General features: G+C 45.7%; 1 protein-coding gene and 1 long non-coding RNA gene across 3 annotated transcripts in view; one reads left to right on the plus strand and one right to left on the minus strand.

Moving 5' to 3' along the window:
• Nucleotides 1–17,847, plus strand: part of LOC135388964 (sodium/potassium/calcium exchanger Nckx30C-like) — a 174,711-nt gene extending 156,864 nt beyond the window's left edge. For both annotated transcript variants that reach the window (XM_064618854.1, XM_064618855.1), the window contains 6 exons: nt 1,562–1,803; nt 3,280–3,450; nt 7,219–7,365; nt 8,525–8,644; nt 8,710–8,846; nt 9,388–17,847. In XM_064618854.1, coding sequence (XP_064474924.1) covers nt 1,562–1,803; nt 3,280–3,450; nt 7,219–7,365; nt 8,525–8,644; nt 8,710–8,846; nt 9,388–9,664 — 1,094 coding nt within the window. In that variant the 3' untranslated portion in view covers nt 9,665–17,847. The remainder of the gene's footprint in view (nt 1–1,561; nt 1,804–3,279; nt 3,451–7,218; nt 7,366–8,524; nt 8,645–8,709; nt 8,847–9,387) is intronic.
• LOC135388966 (uncharacterized) overlaps nt 1–21,091 on the minus strand; it is a 162,962-nt gene that overhangs the window by 135,400 nt on the left and 6,471 nt on the right. The gene's annotated exons all lie outside the window — the stretch shown is intronic.

Below are 21,091 nucleotides of genomic sequence, written 5' to 3' on the forward strand. Positions count from 1 at the left end.
CGTGCGTAACGGCGGTGGAGAGCAGTACCAGCCTGTGATCTGGCTGGGATCTGCCGCGCTGACGCTACAGGGGCCACGCTCGCTGATTGGTCCAGAGAAATGTTGTCTGCTACTCGGCTGTTCGGGGCTCTGAAAAAGCATTGTTCCTGGCTCGGTCACGATTCGGCCGCTCCTTCTATCCCCAAGTCTCTGGGGGTACTGGCAAAACTGGTTTACGGCGGCCAAGGGACAGGGCGCTGACCCCCACTGCACAGCGAACCAGAACGAGTTGCCCCTGTTACGTCATCGGTGACGTGGCATCATACGTCTCCTCCTCGTTATACCCGGAGTGTCGAGTTAAGGGTGAACGCGCGGAGCTATATGTTTATGTGAGGTTTTCTTTTTCTTTTTTTTTTTTTCTGGGAAACAAACTGCACACATCAAAACCTTTCGTGCTATTCGGTAAAATGACACGCACACTTTCGTCAGATGTCTTAATCTGAAAATGTTTTGGATGGCCCTCTGTACTCCTTTAAAGCTAGAACAATATCGAGCGCGTCACAATCTGGCAGAACAGTTTGGTTCTGGGTTAAAACCAGAAACGGGTACAGCACAATGTTAAAATTTAAATAATGCGCAACTCCGTTGAAGAAAAGCTGCCTTGAAATCAGTGCAAATTTTGTACTAACTGGCGCGCTGCTGACTTTATTTTATTGACATTGTTCATGCACATCGTAGATGAGCCATCACTGGCCAGGACACTCAAAAACAAAAACAAAAGAAAGAGAAAAAAAAACTACTCTGGATCAGCGCTGTGTAAAGGGCAACTTCCATGGAGAGAATTTTTTGCAACAGAGTTCGCGCGGCAGACTGCCACGCGCGTTCCGCCGCCAGTTGTTCGCCGGCACCAGCTCCATGGGGCGAAAAAGCCAGCGGACGGCGTAGACGGCGTCGGGAAGTCATGCTGTGATGTCACTGTTGCCAGGGTATAAGGTGAAAGCTTAGTGAAATCAGTTGCTCGAAAAGGTGCATTTAATGTCACAAATTTTGCAACTAAATCCAACAACTGTCTGAAAAGCTGCGCCCAGTAACGTACCGAAAGGCATATTCACTACTGCGAAAGGAAAACATGTTTCTTGGCAGAGAATGCCTCACGTTCTAGCGATGCAGTTGGCGAAACAGCGAGCAGATGACAACATCCAGTTGCAAGAAGAGGACGATGACGATGATTCACGAGAGCAGACGACCACGTGCAGACGATCTGGCGTATATTCGTAGCGGAAGAGCACTTTGATTGGTTCATCTCCAGTTGACGCTTCCGGAATCGCGGACGCTGGGCGAAAATACCTGGCATGGGGCAGATCGGCGGCGGACGCTCACATTTTTGACACCTCGCGCAGGGCGTCCGACGCTCAGCGAAGTTCGCAGCTTTTTCGCTGTACATTCGCTCCATGGAGGTTGCCCTTAATGCAGGCTTCCCCGCAAAAAAAAAAACGAAAAAATGCATGCAGAGAAGGTCGCTTCAGAAAAACTCATTTTAAAAGCGTTTTTTTTCTCTCTCTCTCTCTCTCTCTCTGTGCAGCCAAGCTTGACGAGAAGGCAGGTCAGCTTCACACCATCGCGTCCCTACGCGTCCTGCTGGACGCCACAAAGCCCGGTGGCGTGGCCAACGGTGCAGCGGTGGGTCCTCCTCCGGCATCTTCCTGCCCCCGGAATGGGACCCCGCTAGACAACGATGCCACCACGCACAGCGCAGAGACGAGGCTCACCAGCCTATCAAACAGCGATCCCCTCACACGAGTAGACTCCGTTTCAAACCTACAGGTATGTATCACAGATTACAAAGAAAAATATCTCGCGTGTCTTTTTGTCACATCAGTTTTTTCCCGCAAACCAGTGTCATATTCATCCCACATCCCACGAGCGATTGAGTGAATGATTATTCTCGGGCACGATTAGAACATTTTAAGCAGCTAAAGCGAGTGGCACTGTATCTCGGCTTTGTAGTCCACAATTGAACCTCTGTATGCAATAAGGGGATAAGTCGACTTATCCTCTTTTTACTATTTTTGTTGCAATGACATCTACATACCAGTATGCACCTGCCATTGAAAACTTAGGACCTTATTGAGGATTTGTTGGCCCGCCACAGCATGATAAAAAACGGGAAATGCATGTGTGTCAATGGGACGGACAATCAGATCAGGCCCCTTTTCTCATTTTGGGATTTTTCGACTTCTCCCCTTATTGCATACAGAGGTTCAATTGCTCGCGATGAACTGATGGGCGAGGGGGGGGGGATATATTTATTAGAACAAAAGAAAAAAGGGAGGAAACGTCAGCCAAACGGGACGTCGGCTTGCTATTCCGCAAAGAAAAAAGAAAAAGAAATAAAAGAAGAATAAAATAAAGAAAAAGAAAAAGAATTAGGGAATAAAGGATAAACTAACAAACGGCGAAAGAAGGATGAGATAAATTAAAGACAAATATGACTTACAAAAAAAAAAGACTGGTGGGAAAAGTGACAGCGCAATTGAAGTTCGAGACATTCGGGAACATTGCTTAGTTGGCTGGACAGAGCAGACACTTCAGCTGTTACTTTGTCTTCTGTCAGACAGTCTGTTAGACATGATTAAAAGGGCAACAACAACAACTACATAAATGACGACGGGATGAGGTGATTCACCGCAACAAATGCGGTACCATACCTCAGTGCCTGTGGGTTAGTACATGAGTGGGATGACGATTAAAAAGATGAGACACACACATACATGACAGACGCAAATGAGATATCACACACGCGGGTGCGTCGTAACTGATGGGGATAATAGTTCATCCGGTCGGCCACGGGAGATGTAGTGCTGTGAAGATCACACTTCTTAAAAGGGGAAGAAATTATTACCCACGACATCTTCATCGCAACGTTCGCGTTATCTTCGAATCCGAAACCGAAGTATTCAGTTGACAAAAAACACTGGTCAAAACTGGTCCACTATATTGCGCAAATCGAACCTACCACAAGTTTGACAAATATAATAACATATCCCAAAAGGGTCAGCCATTTATGGTGCCAACCTATATGTAGAAAGTGAGCTCCGGAGCTCCGCATGTGGGTCCTTCTGCCTAATTTCAATTTCCCAACACACAGTTGTAGTGTAATTAGTCACCTGACCAGCAATCATAGAAGCGTGGGTCCGCATCCCGACACCGGCACTCGTTGACTTTTCGTCAGCGTGACGTGGACCGTCAAAAGACGGAACAGTGCGGGGTGGATACAATGTTGACCCTGTTGGTACGCAGAGCGAATCTTCCATCACTTCCAACCTGAGCGAAAAAATGGCAGGAGGCGGGGTAGCCATCATGCACAGGGCAGCGGCCGGCCCTGTGCAGACGGAGGCCCAACTGGTCAGCGAAGCGGCCAGCAACCCGCCGGACTCCGGATACAACAGCGCTGTCGTCGCACAATCACTGGTAATACCCATATCCCCAGTTGTATCAACACCTTTGCACTCGAACATTAGGAATGTCAACGCACGGAATGCACTCTGTTTCTCATAGTGTGTTTGAGCACTATGAGACACAGATGATCGACTCCGGGGCTCAAACTGTTAACCGAATGATCGGTGAGCGAACGCGTATACAGCCTCTGAAACCGGTCGCTTAATTGCATGCCGATGAGAAAGCATGAGGTGTGAAAAAGCAATGCGTCTACGCCGAAAAATAGAAACGAAGAGAAAGTTCAGTAGGCTGTTGGAGAGCTTAAAGAGGTCGCGTAAGAAGAAAAAATGCGGACGAAAGAGAAGAGGCTCAAAGAACGAGGCACAGGTAAAAAAAACGAGAATTTATAATCGAACCGTTCATCCTTATTTGGCGCATCGTAGCCGTTGTCTCGTTCGCACTCAGTGCACCAGTTCATCCTCATCATTGTCGGAAACCCTGCAGAACACGTTTATTTTTATTGTGTTTGTGAAGTACTATATCCCGCGCACCTTGATATAGCAGCAGCATGATCGCAAGAAACATCATCAATATAACCATTATGAAAGAAAAGAAGAAAAAAATTGTCTCTATTCTACCAGCATTTGCTTTAATCCCACATTTGGCGGGGGAAAAATAACACAAAGAAAAAAAGAAAATGACAAAAAAAAAAACGCGCGACGTCACCTTCAGATGCCACACACGTACCAGACTCAACAGTACACCCTCGACACCTCTTGCTCCTCTTCCATCAACTTTTCCACCTTCACACAACCTTTCTTCGTATAGACGCCCGTGTAAACAGCGAAGAACGCCCAACAAAACTAGCACTAGCACAGTCTCCTTCTTCTTAACCAGCTACAACAAACACCTTGCGCGACGGGGTCCTAAAAAGGACTTACCTCACAGTGAGGGACTCCATTAGTAAAATCTCTCCGAAGCCAGCGTAATCTACTCCCAAGGCAACTGATCTCGGGAGGTGCTTGTCAGTTTGACAAAGTCGTGCACTGCCTAAAAATGGAGCGGCAATTTCCTTCTCTCCGCTCCTTCTTTCAAGGTGCGCCTTAATTGCGTTCTAATGCTGCCTTCGTGACTCCACCCTCATTACCGCCTTCCGAGCTGATTATATTTCTTCATCAGCTGCTGCCACCTCGCAGAGTGGCGTCTGAATTGGACACGGTGGCTGTTACACGGCGAAAAATAGGATTCCTGTTACCGAATTATACGACGCCCGTCGCGTGGCGGCCGCTAACGGGTGAATATTTACCGCGACTGTCGGCACGCTGAAATGTCAGAGATCAGGAAGTACAGACTTTCTCGAGTAGCGCTGGTGTTTATAAAAAATATCAATATGATTAATAATAATAGTATAACAGTAGTATAGTATCAGTCAATAACGTAACGTAATAATAGTGATGAAAGATGAAAGTCACTGAAAAGGTTAGCCAGCTGTAGGGATCGAACCCACATCTTAATGTAAGAGTGAAAGGAGGGTGAGTGAGAGTGTGAGTGGCTGGTTTGTCGTCCCTTCAGATGACGCACCCTGAAAGTCGCTGGAGAGGCGTGTTAGCTTAGCTCAATTGGTAGAGCCCTGGACCGGCAATCCAGAAGATGTGGGTTCGATCCCTACAGCTGGCTAACCTTTTCAGTGACTTTCATCTTTCATCGTTGATTTCTTAGGCAATTTGAGGCTTTGTTTGTATCTGTCCCTTCTATGTTGTTCCAGCCTCAGAACATCAGTTTATCTCTTGTAATAATAGTGTTTTTGTAAAAGTACTAAAATATTATAATGAAGCGGAAATGAATAAAAATTATAGGAGTTGGGACGCGTACTAGGTGCTTAATTGTTTTTATGACAAATTACAGTTTGATTCAATTCTTCTCCAACAAATCGTGAAAATTGAAGAACTGCTAGCCTATTATCGTTTTCAATGGTCAATAACCACCTACTAAGCCTTGTGTGAGCGCAGGTTGGAATAGTTTTGTGACAACATAAAAGTGTGTCACAATATAAATGTATTTATTCATCACTCGTCCGTGCGTTATTAAGCATTGTTTTTACAATTTATCACCGAATGCACTGACGTTATGAAACACAGCGTGCAGTATTGTTGCTTCAGCCCCATTGGATACGTATACCTTCTAGGGTTCACTTCAAAGCGTCTATATGGTTCCACAACAACTCAATCAAGCAATCGTATTGACACTGTATGAGGGAGAGAGATTTTAATTTTTAATTGACAGGAACATATCTGGAACTTAAAATATTTCAAGATGATTTTCTGGCACACCCAGTAACATCATTGACGAAAGTGGCAATATCTACCGTACCAGTGCTATTTTCCAATGCAAGAAAAAAAATAAAGGGAGTCTACTTAAGCTCTTGAGTGTTGCAAGAAGCACAATCATCGTTAAATACAAATATGGTGGCGCGCATCAACGTAAAAACAAAAACGAAATGAATCAAGTTAATCATTCATCAATTTGTTTTGAGTATATTTACGCGTGGGGCGAATCATCCTATGTATACATGTGTGGCGACGTGGTGCACGTAGTACAAGTGTACGTAGGACTTCGGCTACTTGAGATTGTTTAACGCGGGCAGGAAATCTCTGGCACACAAAGCAGTTTTTACCTTCAGCACGTTACTACCGTTCTCAGGCGGCATTAAGCCCGCGACCTTGACCTCAGTATAGGGCTGTTGCAGTGAAGTTTGCAGAGCGCCATTTCGGGCCCAAACGGCCGCGGATCACAACAGTAAGGAGTTCCATCAGCGGGTTTTGCATGGTGTGTCAAACGGTATGGTGCCAAGGAAGCTACAAAACCTGTAGGAAATCAACAGAAAAAGCGGTGCTTCTTGAAAAGCGCGAACAATTCGAAACTGTGTACTTGAAAGTGCCGCGTCGTCTGCTAAACTGGGGAGTGTTGCGTGATTTGGGGCGCTGATGTTGCTGCTCACTCGCGCCACCTGGCCCAGAGCAACAGGCCCATAGCCCAGCACGTTACCAACTGAGCTGCCGGGGCCCGCAATCAAACGGTAACATCCCGTCTAGTTCATGCAACTTAGGTGTGAATTCATAGAGCTGGGTTTATTTATAGGTAGTATTCCATCGTAGCTTAATTTCGATTTCTCGCCAGAACCATTCTCCCGAATTCAAAGTCTCGTTGCCGTGCAGGTGTGTGTACAGAGAGAGTCCGTAAACAGACGCACGCGCAAATGGACTTTGTCGAACCGTCCTGACCTCCATTAGAGACATTACCCTGACAACCACACGACACTGGCAATGTTGCTGTCGTTCGTTGTTGATGTCAGGATAGAACGGTTTGTTGTCATTCTGCCTGGTCTATCAATAGATCAACGCACGTTTCGATTTGGACAACGCTATGGAACAGATCCCACTCCACGCCAATATTCATAATAAGTCGTCAGTTCTGCCATTAGCCTGTCTACTGGAAATTTGCGAATGTAGAGAAGAACCCCAAGGGGGAAACGTTTCTTCGAAAGTGAGCGTTTGGAAGCATCCGTAGGTTCGCTGAACACATCGTCAACGACCTTACTCTTAAGCGTAGGAATTCGGGCTTATTGGATGTGATTCGTGATAAAAGCCGTTAAAAACGACAACAACAAGGGGGGGGGGGGCGCACACCAACACACAGTACTGAAGCCTTGCTCTTATTTTGGCAAAGTGTTCGTTGTAGTGTTTATGCAAATTCCTCCGTTATTCCTCCCAGTGATCTCTTTTCTCTCCCTGTGTTCCGCAGAACAACCAGCACCAAGAACCCATCGAGGAACCCAACGAACCGTTGAGCGTCGCCTGGCCCGACACGTGGCGGGAACGCTTCAATTACGTCGTCCTCGCCCCAATCATCTTTCCCCTCTGGCTGACCATGCCCGATGTTCGGAGACCCGTAAGACACGTTCTCTCTCCATCCAATGACAGAGTATCGGCCACTGCGCGGCGAGGTCAACGCAGTGGTCGTGCAAACGAGCACTGGACTGTGTCGCTTCCCGAAATGCAATATCAGTATAGCTAGTTCTGACTATACTATTGAAGAAGTGCATGGAAAAACTTCTCTTGCTAATATTAGTATATTCGCGTATTGTGTCCAGTTTCGCGAAGAAAGCATACATTTTTATTTTTATTTGTTTTGAGCAATTACTTTAGGTATCGGGGACTACGAATTTGAAGACGAAATGGCTAGGGCTCAAATTTAAATTACGGCAACTGCTATTGCGCTGCTGTCGATAGCGCCTGCCGCTTCCAGTGAGCTAGAAATTTGTTTTTCCGGACATCTTTGATCTTCGTCTGCTTAGAGAAGTCACTGATCCCGTCAATCGCGTGCAATCCTGTGCAATATTACGCAACATGGTGTCGTTACAAACAAAACGGTAACTGAAATTGCATCCGCTGACCTTACGTGCAATGCTGCTAAACAGTGTTACGAAGTAAACGACATTATCACACTCCCTCTCTCTCTTTATGCATAATTTAATTTTTGAATTTATGTACCAGAATGTGCGAAAAAACGTTGCGTCTCCCTGAATATTTCAATCTGTGCCGTTACCGCTTGAGACAAGTTGACTCTCCCCAATGCTGTCACTGTCGTGCTGTAGAAGATCTAGAGCAAATTCTTCTCCACTGCCCACACTACCAACCTTCCCGAACCGTACCCTCAGGATCCCTTAACGAGCTGGACTCTCGCCCAATCTCTCTCACAAAATTGCTTGGTCCCTGGCCACATCCAGTCCACCAACGCTCTGCCCTCAAAGCTCTCTTCACCTTACTGGATATACATATGACTTCGGTCCTTATTGTGAAAGGGGCTCATTATTTCATTCCCCGCATCACCACCAGCGATGGGGTAGAGTATCGCCCCCTGGCGATGAAAATCCCCATTCATCATCTCGCAATAATGTTGTTATTATTGTTGTTGTTTCAATCTGTATATAAAACGGGACCCGGATATGAAAGCGACAAACCCTCAGTCATGGTGAGGATGGCGATTAGGCTAAACGCAAAGCTTTTGTTTTAGTTCAGTTAATGAGTGAGTTTTATACCTTTTTCAGGAAAAAGTGAAATACGTAGCGGGCGCCTTCCTGGGCAGCATCGCTTGGATCGCCATCTTCTCGTACCTTATGGTCTGGTGGGCCACCGTCGTTGGGGAAACACTCGGGATCCCCACAGAGGTCAGTCGCCTTTTTAATACGTGACGCGGGAGGTGAATCGCGATAAAAACCTCGTCCGCTTACAGGTGATGGGACTGACGTTCTTGGCAGCCGGGACGAGCATCCCGGACCTGATCACGAGCGTTCTGGTGGCTCGAAAGGGCTTCGGAGACATGGCTGTCTCCAGTTCAGTCGGCAGTAACATTTTCGACGTCGCCGTTGGGTATGGGATCCTCAAATTACAACGTGTCCTATATTTTGGGGAAGGGAAGTGCGTGGTATCGGAAGACGACCCATTGCTATTATTTGGGGTTACCTTGATAGGATATGCGTGAACATGGTGCATATATGCCATGGAAGGAGGGCTTGCGTTTAGTAAGCGAGAGCTAGGAAAAGACGCAAAAGGAAGATACTTTTGCCCGAAGAAGAAAAGATTGCTCGTCAGGTCATGGTTGTCTCGCGACGGGAGACCACGAGTTATTGTTACTATTATTGTTATTATTATTATTGTTAGTATTATTGCTACTATTATTATTACTATTATTATTTATTAGCATTGGAAGAAGCAAAGCTAACACAGTGCCTACATTATTCTTGTGAATCGTTCACGTATGGTTACCATAGTTCACGTTCAAGCTTAAGGCACCCACGATTAACCACGAATTGTTGAGCCAACCACGCACTTGTAACTGCCCTTCGAAGGGCTTTCCTATAGTTAGCTTACTGTACTTCTGTGACGCTCATCCATGAATGCATCTTTGCAGGCTTCCGTTGCCATGGCTTTTGTCCTGCATGATTTTTGGGCCTGTCAAAGTGAGCAGCACGGGCATGGCCTGTTCCATCTTTATCCTCTTCATGATGCTCATCTTCGTCATCGTCACAATCGCCATTTTCCACTGGCGCATGAACGTGGGACTCGCCCTCGTCATGTTTTTCCTCTACTTCGTCTTCATCGCCTGCTCGCTTATCCTCGAGTACGAGGTACTCAGCTGTCAGCGAATCATCGCCTTCCTGAAAGGTGTACCCTACGTAAAGGCCTGAACTCTCTCGCCTGTGGAAACGATGCTCTTACGGTACCGGGAGGGTACTGCAACATAGTACGTCCACACGATTTCCCAACACGCAACGAAAGGGACTGTAACGAAACTTTCGTGACAGTCCCTCCCAATATCCTACGTGTGACGCGACACAGTCAACTGCGGTAGTAGCTTTTGATGACGAATGACACCGACAATGTGAGAGGTGGGGATCATACAACGTTTGTGAGGGAGAAATCAAGAGAACACCAATAGGTAGAGTAGAGACACTCTGGCGAATGACACGGGAGCACAATCTTCGGAAACAAAGCGCCATTTTTGTACCTCAGACACGCTGCCTTTTGTTTAACGGGAGATACTGCGTCGTGAACTTCTTGCAGAAATAATTTGACGATTCCGAACAGTCGTTGTATACTTTTAAGGGACACCTGGAGCTCGCGTGCATTGCCACGGGTGAGCCCAAGTGTTGCTATAGGTTGTACGTGAAAAAACAGACTTCTGTTCGGCCCGCACCGAGAACGGGCCGTGCTTACGTCCAGTACTTGTAACGGTTGTGGTGTTGCGATAACTGCACCTCCGTTGGAACGACAACGGCTATCAGCCACAGCTAACTGTCGATCAGACGCGTATCTCCGCCGATTATGTACATATTAGAGATAACAGCTATCGAGCTATATTTTTAGCCTACATAGAGCGTCTATACAAGCGATATAAGATTGTGGTACTTGACGTAAAGTGTTACTGCCTTTCTACCATTCTCTCTATCATTCCACTATTGCTCTCAGTGTGTAAAAAAAAAAAAGACAGTACAGCATCATGTAGCAAGTATGAAAGCCTTTTTAACTTAGCTAGCACGTCCTGACTGAGTGGTTTCAGGTGCTGATAGGGGTACTTAGGGGTCGACGGAGTAGGCAAGACTGTCTCCGTTATCACGACTATGGGTACCCACCTGTGATGTACATAGACATACAGCGTTCCTTTGAGGCGCCAACGTAGAAGGTACCCTCTATGTATAAAGTCCACTTTCATGTGGTACCGTGTGACGACTCGGGTACGGATTAGCAATGGTATTGGGCGTGGTTTTGTTCCGAATGTTTGAGGCGAGATCAATCTCAGATTACGTTTATCACAGCCGTGAACGTTACACGTGGCTATTGCTCCAACCCCGTTGTTCTCTGTGTACTTCCAGATCCCACTTGCTTGCTAGTAACCGGCAGATACACGCTACACGTTGTATGCTTGGTGGATTGTACATAGTAGCAAACGATGAAGCAACAACTCAGACAGAAGCCGTCACGGCCGATGTCTCGTGGCGCTCAAATTCGTTACGCCTAACACAGCGAAGGATCCGTCTTGTAGATTGTACAGATTGTAAATCGATGCGAATGACCTGCATTGTCTGCGTTGTTGCTTTCGTAACCCACGTGACCAGTGCCAGCGCTGCGAAGATTTGGAGTACTTTTCCCTAGTCCTGGAGAAAAATGCTGCGTACGCTGTGGTGCCGTGTGTGTACGATTACGCGGTCCACGCGCATTTCCAATGCGGTTCACGCATGTATTCTTACTCGAGACAAGCGAAGAACATTGAATGTGGATGAGAAATGACACGGCATGGCGCTGATTCGCTACCGGCTCCACGCGCGACACTGCGTTATTTAGCTGGAAGGATGTGTAGTTTCACCAAATGTATGCGCGTCCTTCGTCACACATTCTTTTTGCATGTTGCACTTCCACGTCATGGAAAGAGTGATGGCAGATTCAGTGGATGTGCGAACACATGTGAAAGTCGATAATGAATGTTAACTTCTTAGGTGTCTCGCACGATGCTGCAATCGACGCAATTATGAACCTTACGAACAAAACGGCAAAGCTTACTAAAAAAACGAAGAGAAAGATACCCGAAATAACAGTTCACAAGCAAGGGAACTAACCCAGACCGATGGACGCTCTCAACCACGTTCAGTTTTCTTCCAAACGTGGACCACTGCACACCACCGATATCGACCGAAAATTCACCGAAAAGAAAAAAAAAAAAAAACACCAGACAGATGAACCGGTGCGTCCACGCTGCTTTGTCCCTCGCACACCTAATCATTCAAAAGAGAGATGTGTGAAATAATAAACTGAAATATTGAATACGCGTACCCAGCATATCCGACGTACAGACTACGGCAAGGCGCAGTCAGAGACACGTTCTTGGGGCCCCTCGTTTGGCACTCTGCACTGTACCATAGTTTCCTGCTCTGTTCAAAGCGATGTACGCATATCGGCGATGTCGCGCACTTGACGATGTGGGTGCGCTTTGCGTGCACCGCGTGAGACGGGCGGTCAAACCTTTCCTTCTCTCTCTCTCTCTCTTTCTTTAACTCCTCTACATGTATTATGGTGTGCGTGGTTGAAGTTCCGTGTCCTGTACCTTTCAATTGTTGTGCGAGCAAATATATGAGAAACGAGCCTCAGTGAATGTTGGCAAAAAAAAAGCCGCGCAGAATCTAAAGACTATCCAATTGTAGCAAAAGTAAGTGAATAGAAGTCCAAATAGGTGAATTATCACAATACCAACATTACCATTTGGCAAGTTGATATGACGTTTATGTAAATGTGCGTTGTACTTGCTTTATTGTGTCACGGGGTCAAGGCTACACGCGTTGAGAGCACTGGAGGCATTAAGTTGTAGAAAATCACGATCCTGGGATAGTCAAAGCTATTAATAGCAACGAAGACATGAAGGAAACAGGGATGCTCAAGCTACTTTTTTTTTTCAATCCACAAAATAACATGTCAGAGAGAGTTCCTCTCTATGAGGATGGCATTTCATTGCAGACGACAGTAAAGCAGACGTCGATGGATGACATTCGACATCACATGGCACCATACACAAAAAAATTGCTTTGTCTGTCGGGAAACGGCTCATAATGCACCTCGTTTCCAAGCTTACAACGTCTCCATTTTCTTCTCTCCTCTCTATCATCATCATGATCCAAGCATACAGCATCTTGTTTTTTTCTTTCTGTCGTCTGCTCAGACTCATTCCTCCGCTGCTGCCAGACCACACAAACAGTCCCGCCATTTTCAGTGAAATGCGCCTGTATACTCAATTCGCGGACTGTTCCTTCTGCCTTTTTCCTTTCTTTCCTCCTTTTTTTCTTTTTCTGCAAAGCATTTTTTGCTGCTTTAGGACAAAATTTTATCAAACACGACAGTTGGTGGCGTGAAGGCAACCCATTTCATAAGTCTCGCTCGATGTTGTTCAGATTTCAATGTCGTCCGCTTGCCTACAAAAACAATAGACGCTTTTGCTGAGGACCCATTCATGAATAGTTAACAGAGGCGCTACAAACCAAACCTGCGTCCGAAGACAGAGCCCGTTATTGCCGTAATATTGTACCACAGTTCCATTATAGCCGCAAAACTACATTTATGTACGTACATGTCAAACCCCATAAGACACGCTCCACAAAGGGCCGTCGCAATCGCAGGTTGTCTGACACTTATACATAAATATGCCTACATTTATAAGTCTACGCGTGCGCGTATTCACCTCTAGCCCTGTACATAAAGTTCCATTCAATGTGTCAACGTTCGTGAAGTAGGACAAGAAACATAACCCGCACAAGATAAAGTTCTCGCTTCGCGTGTAGCAGTGCGTTGGTTCGACTCTCCTATATTCATATACATAAATATATACATACATATATAAATATATATATAAGAGATATACATATATCAATAGCGTATTTTAGAAATGGAGTGTGCCTTTCTACGCTTGGACACTTCGCGAAGCTGACTTAGGCAAGTTGGGATGTGCCTTTAGGTGGAGCAGGCGGAAACAAGAACGATATACTCCCGATTTCTTTATCCCTCCCTATTGCTTATCTTCCTCTTCATGTCTTGTCATGATTTATCCGTTATCTATACGCGAGATTTACATATAGTAACAGAAGAGTGTTATCACATTCTAGAAGGTTGCATCAACGAACGCTATTGTAAGAAGATATCAGCATTACCATCTGTGATCATTAGTAACAATCAAGTTGCTGTTCTTCAATATGAGTACACGTACCTAGAAAGTCAGAGGCTAATATCAATTGTTACGATCTTCTTCTAGGCTTTAGAAAATTAACTGAATGATGGTGCTTCGGTCAATGGACGGGCGTGTCTCAGTCACGTGACCACCAGTCACATGGCATCGCTCATTCTAGCTAGATGCGAGCTCGAGATGAGATGAAAATGGTGATAACATTCAAAATCAAAACCAGGAACAAAATTAGTAAAATGAAGTCGTATCTAACACGATCTACTGCACTGTGCCGACCATGCGGTCTAGATAAACATTACGTGACGTATGACAGCTGATCGCGCAGATGTATGTCGCGTCATTTTTATTGGCTGAAGATAACCATGCCGGTTGTATATTCGCTGCGTGCATTGCAGTGCATTAATTCTAATAACGACACCGTTGGGTTACTGTCGATCAATGCGCAGCGATCTATTCAGGAAGCAGACGACGCACAAGTTAGCAGACGACAGCGGCAGGATGCAGCAAAATCAGAAGTTGAAAGATATGTCGTGCGGTATGTCAGTGTTTCAGTTGAAAATCTGACACCTCGCAACTACAACGATAATTATACTTATGACGGTGTTTTCTTACTTACTATATTATAAGCTAAAGTGAACTGACTGAAAGTCTGAAACAAACGCAACAAGCGACAACGCGAGGTCAGCGCTGCTGCTGCACAGGGTTTCGTAATCGGTGGCTGGCATTGATACAGTAGATCGTTGTCATTTGGCGCGTTCACACAAAGAGGAAAAAAAAAAACTCAAATATGCAAGCGCAGAGGATGTAAGATACTATCGCGAAAGCCTACAAAATAACAGACCATTTGTTACCCCTGCAAAACTATTTTGTCGTTATGTGACTTGACTAAAAAAAAAAAAGGATGCATATCCCGTGTAGGCGAATAAACTCTCAATCGGTGACTGTTCCTTGAAGCATATAGACAGATCCTAAACAAATAGAGAATCTGTAGGTGAACCGCACGAAAGTTTGAGTATCCACAAGTAAAATAACCCGAGACAGAGTTTCATTACGTACACGTTTAGGTCGGTCCACATCAGAAGCCATCATTCCCTAATACCATCACGTATGTACACTTATGCAAGCTACACGTTATAACGGCGCTGAAATAGAGTAATTACACCACCTGATTTACGCGTAGCATTTAAAAGTTTTCTAATGCGTTCTAGAATACACAGCAAAAAAAAAATATCGCGACTAGCGCAAATATCCAGTCGTTTATCACCTACAGATTTTATTTGGTTTCGAATCTGACGGTAATTTAGAGTTTTGCTGTTTGTTCATTCTTTTAATGAGTAGAAGTCGCAAAATAAACATATGATCCTCACCTATGCACAGCATGTTGTATATGCAATGTCGCGTGGTTGGCTTTAGTGATAAATCAATAAACGCTTTAAACACGCGCACATAACTGATTAGATTCTTTTTTAGCTGATGAAAAAATAGCTTTAAAAAAACGGGCATTAAAGCCTCACAGTAGAAGCATAAAAATGAAAAACGAGTACTACGCAGATAGCAGCAATGAAATGTACTTTGCTTCTCGAAACATGTTGTGTGCGTTTCCAATGTTGTAGTCTGTGGTCTGAATATGTGGAAAAACATCGGTACGCATCGCCCAATTGGCCTACTTATTATTGTTGCTTTGTTTGTTTGTTTTAAGCGGGAAACATCATCAATATTTAAAATCCGCATGAAAGGTAAACCACGTAGTCGAAGGTCGTACCCGTATCCTCTTCATTCCGTTTCGGAGAATTGCCAGCATCAATCCAGCCCTTTATTGCGCAGCGCCACAGTGCGCTTTAGTGATAATAGTCAAGCTAACCTGCTGTGAATAAACACAGCGGATCCTAGTGTAGTGACACGTACGGCGAAGCCCCTTATTTTCATGACTCTCGCGTGGAAGTGCATTTTCCACGTCCATGTATTTAAGTGTACTACTCACACAATGCATTCGTTAATCTGCATGTATGTAACGAAGTGACATGAGCAACACTACGACGGCCTTGGTTCTGATATAGAGATTTATTATTATTATTTTTTTTTTTTTTTTTTTTGTTGAATAACGAACCTCTTCCGTAAAAATGTTGCAGCCTATCATACTATAGGAAAGGCAAAAATAAGACCCCGTACTACTCTGGTATTCAAGCAAAAAATGATCCTGCGCCGGCTGAGCTGCCGCCGCGCACCACTCACATCGTGCTCCGAGAGAGCAGCCCTCGTGAACAGAGCCTCGTGACTCGGAATAATAAGCTGCGCCACCTGTCGAGCGCGCAGGGAGTGTTCGGTGGCGCCTTCACAGTCGATGACGGTGCGCGCATGTACATACGCAATTAAAACAAAGGGGGTTCATTGCTACGTCATATCGGTTTCGGTTTCGTTAATGGCCTGTCACCGATCCAGTCAGAAACGTTACATTTTTATTTTTCCAATAACTTCAGCCATTTTATTATCTTTTTTATACAGATGGAGCAGAGTTAGCCTAGAAATATTCTGTTCCCACAATACGGGGAAGATGTTACATAAAAGAATAGTCATATTTGTCTGGGACACCTCGGCAGGAATAAAACAAAAAAGAAAAAAATAAAGGCCGCAAACGAAATGGAGGCGATTGCGTGGTTCGTCGCACTTTTGTTTTCTTTCTTTCTTTTTTTTTTTCTTTTCTGTTTTCAGCTCCACCAGTTCAAGTGTCACGAGATGGCGCGCTATTCACAACGACTTTTAAATGTAAACAAGGAGCGTAAAGCATGATCGAGAAAGTCAGCTAGGGGGCTTTTTCCCCAGTCGCAGAACATGTGCGCACATGCGTGCAAAAATGTGCACACGCACTTCTCCCTGCACGCACGCACGCACACACACACCCACACACACATACGCTGACAGGTGCTCCTTTCGCTGGGCTGTACATAACAGACTATGTTACATAACGCTTCAGTTCCGCGGTTGAGTGTTTTCATATTTTTGTGGTAGTTTAGTGTGTGTGGATAGCGACCGTAGGTGTAGCGACTGCGACGTTTTCTCACGTGCCATTTCGCGTAGATTCGTAGCGTTCCCTTCGACACAGTCTGTACAACGAGTGGTAGGATCTCGTTCCCAACTATTCCCCATCCAATCTCTTCGTCCACAACTCTCGATTGTGATAGTGAGCGGCGTCAACGACTGCAGGGACGTTGTAGGGAGGTTGTCAGGCACAATGTCAGATTCCGTGCCCTCACTCTCTCTCTCTTCTTCTTTTTTTTTTTTTTCTTTTTTCCTCTTCTTTGAACTACAGGGTGCGTCACAGAAAGCATAGTCCTCGTATCTTTGGTTCGGAACATTATTTGCGTGAGAAGAGAAGTCTCTCTCCAACGTCAACTTTGGAACCGAGCATCCGATGAACGTGTCTTATCTAGAGGATAGAGAAGTAGCAAGCTAGCTGGTGGTAATCTTATCTGTTTTGTATGTATCTATCTCGCATTCCCGTTTAATTCATCGAGCGAGAAAGCGAGTTTCGAGAGTAATTATTATGGAATACTTCGTACATCATTAGCAATTAACAGTACTTAATAGCAACGTACAACACTGTACTTAACGCGTCCCATTATTTACAACACAAACTCGCGGAGTCTCCTGCTTTCTGTGAAGCGCCTACAGCCCTCAGTTGAGGGGATCACGCAATAAACAAAATGTGTCGCTGTTTAAAACGTTTCGCCACACGTACGTAACGTACCAAACGAATATTACGTTACGAATTCGGATGGCTCGTCGCAAGCTGGAAATGTGAAGCCCTTGAAAACCTCCTTTGTGTGAAAGGTATATACAAAAAGTGCCGCGACCGTTTCCGTACACTTACTGTAGAAACTGTACAGAGGGTACACGGTGTCTACACATATTTAAACACGAATACATGTATCAAAATACCCAACATGTAGCTGGGAACCAGGCAACCGACACGGCTCGGTCATTGTACATAGCTCCCTCTTCCGCGCATGCGCGACGTCGTCCGACACAAACGGCATGGTGAGTTAGATTCCATGTTGCTGCCCAACTGATTCCAGTGGATTGAAACTAATATGTACTGATAACTCTGTATACTGGTGTATAGATACGAATAAAAGTTGATTAAACCACAAAGACGGAGATGTTTGTGTTTTTCCCTTTCCTGTTGAGCTTTCTCCCCTTGCAGCTCCAAGTACCGTCTCAGGTTTCCCTTGGGCTGTTGTGCAGACTTCCCGGGCACGAATCCCCTAGTTTGATTACTGTGTTGGTAGCATCGGGCGATTTCCCTCGTCGACTAGACCGATAACTAGGACCCGGAAAATATAGGCATTTGCCTGTACGTCGCTGTACCGCTTGAGACAAATTGATTCTCCCACCTGCTGCCATTGTGGTGCTCTTGAGGATCTGGAGCACATTCTTCTTCATTGCCCTCACTACGAACCTTCCCGAACCACACTCTCCGAGTCTCTCCGTCAGCTGGACTCTCGCCCTTTCTCACTACCGAAATTGCTTGGTCCCTGGCCCAATCCAGCCCAGCAACGCTCTGCGCTCAAAGCTCTTCTGACATTTCTGGACACCATCGGACTTCGATCGTTATTGTAAAGGGGCACGTTATTTTATTCCCCCCATTCCACCAAGCACTGGGGTAGAGTATCGCCTGTTGCGATGAAACTCCCCACTCTCCAAGGCCGAAAATAAAGTTGTTGTTGTTGTTCCGTATATCTCCAAACGACGTCCTGGCGACGTTCCTGTGACGTTCAATCCATGGATATCTCTGGGATCTGCAGGTTGCTTCTTCCTTCCAAACATCCAAAGCGCGATATCTTGCGGACGTACCTGGGACATCAGGTATTTACTGAGTAAAACCGAAACGCGAATGTCGTTCTGGGACGTCACATGAGCATCGCATGGATATCCGGATATTCAGGACGTTAGCGACCATGTGGAGATGTCCTGGAGGGATTAATGGTTTACTGGGTAAAAGCCTATAAACGCCTACATGCGACATTTTCGGGGCTGCCTGCCTTCTTTAGCATTTTTAGATGCCGTAATAACCTTTCTTGAGGGTGAAAGTGCGAGTGCGCCTTTCAGGCTCATGTTGAGTACGGCATTTTGCTTTTCGTTTCTGCGTGTTTGTGCCTTTTGTTCTTTTTTTTTTACGTTTGGTTTCCTTCAGTACCTTGGTTTGCTAAGGGTTCATGCATATTTGATCAAAAGATTTGCCCTTTCTTGGCCTTTCAAGATCGTCGAGGTCGGCGAAATAAAAGTATTCTTCAAGTCCTGTAGGCTGCCTCAGCATTCATGTACAATAAGTCAAAGCTTGTACTGTACCGTAGCCTTTAAATGAGCACGCGTTTTCCTGGATGCAGCATTCTGAAACACTGACAAAGCCAAAGAGCGTACCAAATTAACGTGCATATTTTTGCATTGTATTGCCTATTTTGGCGTTTTTGAGGGCCTAAATGCATGCCTATTTCCATCGTTTTTAGTGCCTTAATTTCCGGGCACCTACCGATAACACTTCGTCCAGCCCCGCAGCGCATAAGAAAGTATGACCTTATAGAGACCTTATTTTAACCAATAAATTACACTTTAGATTTTTCGCCTTCTCTCGTTTGTCTCCGCGAAATCGTGAGAGAACGGAAAGTTTCAGAACCCAGCACACCCAAGTGATCGTCTTCTTTGCCTATAGGTGCAGTACACGAAGTGAAAATGCAGATAGAGTCCGCACATCCCATGGTACATGATACAGTCTGCAAACCGTCGAAGCTGGATGGAATTTTATAACGCTAGTATGTCTCAAGCATGACTTGTCCCATCCTCCAGGTAGCCATACAAGATCATGACCTCATGATCTTGATCTTCTGAACGACTATATTCGCGGACCAGGCTTATATCGCTCACAAGGTATACTTGGAGCTCCTGCCGGCGTTCGCATACAGAGCGGAAGCAGTTGTCATTGTTGATCACTGAAATAAATTTCCAGTTATGGATTCGCCGGTGTGGGGTGGCTTTCGGTGACGCAGATGGTGGGAGCATGACTCTCTTCCAGGCAGTGAGAGCCGTGCTGCGTGCTCACATCATTCGTGAGCAATCGTTGTATACGGTATTGTGGAGTGCTCTCGCAGCTGGCTTCCCTGGTGTGGGATGTCAGCTTCCACGCCACAGACATAGCAGTTTGATGAATTTAGCCGACCCATCTTGAAGAGAAGCGAGGGTGTACGGGCAACATTGCGTCGTAGGAGGTGGAGAAAGGATTCTTCTTTACGAAGTGTTACATATTAGCAGTGTAGAGATGCACTCAGGTAGGTACTAGCTATTCTTCGCCACCCGCGTTCTCGGAAATCGAGGATGTGAAATGGCTCTTGCCTCGACAGGGGACTGAACTGTCGCTGTCCGTACATCGCAAGTCCAATGCCCTAAGAATAATATTTGTTAAGGAGTTCCGCAAGGAAGTATCCTGAGTCCCACACTTTTTAATGTGGTGATGGCGGGCCTAAAATCGATAAGTCCTCGCAGAGTGGCGTTCTCCGTGTATGCAAATGACGTTGACTTTTGGACGGTAGCAAAATCACGCCCTGCCATCCAGCACCGCTTGCATCCGTAAGTACCTCATGCAAGTTGGGATGGACCTTTCGCCCGAAAAGTGCGTCGACCTCCCGTTCACACGCAAGGCTATAACAAATTTTACTCTGTGGGTCGGTGGCGCAAAGAAGCTTGAGCCTGTACGTTTCCATCGTTTCCTTGGCGTGGTCATGGACTACGCTGGACTCGCGCACCTTGAAGCCAAAGCACAGCGACGGCGCCCCGCTATTTGAACATCTTTCTGGCTTAGGATGGGACTGTGATCAGCGCTTCCTTCTTGCAGTTCACACAGCATTCGTGCGGGAGACTGCGCTTTACAGCCTTCCAATCCTATTCAGGATTTCCACGACATCGTTAACTACCCTTCGGAGCCTGTTTGCTCGCAGCCTTCGTCGCTGTCTTGGAGTTTCAAGAATGGCTGAGACACGGCAGGTTCTGGCTGAAGCTGGATAAGTCCCGATTGAGTGAAAGGGAAACTAACTCTAACAGATGTTCTAGACGATTTTTTCTTATTCTGTGTTAGCGCCGCGAGGCAACTGTGGCTTGTCCTAAATGAGTTCTCTAGGAGCCGTGTTCAATGTATTTGAAGACTACGGTACAGTTTCTGTGGCAAGACTGAACAGATCTAAAATTGTCCCTCGTTTTTTTAAACGCTGACCCGCGATGCAACATTTCAAGTCCTCCGTAAAGTCTCAAGTTAAAATTCCTAGGCCTAGCTTTCGACAGTGCTGTGTATAAGACGTCAAGTGACCCCGAGTATTCAAACGCGTATAGTGGTGTGCCTCGGCAGCTT

Source organism: Ornithodoros turicata, chromosome 3, assembly GCF_037126465.1.
Source record: "Ornithodoros turicata isolate Travis chromosome 3, ASM3712646v1, whole genome shotgun sequence".
In the NCBI taxonomy this organism is placed as follows: Eukaryota; Metazoa; Arthropoda; class Arachnida; order Ixodida; family Argasidae; genus Ornithodoros; species Ornithodoros turicata.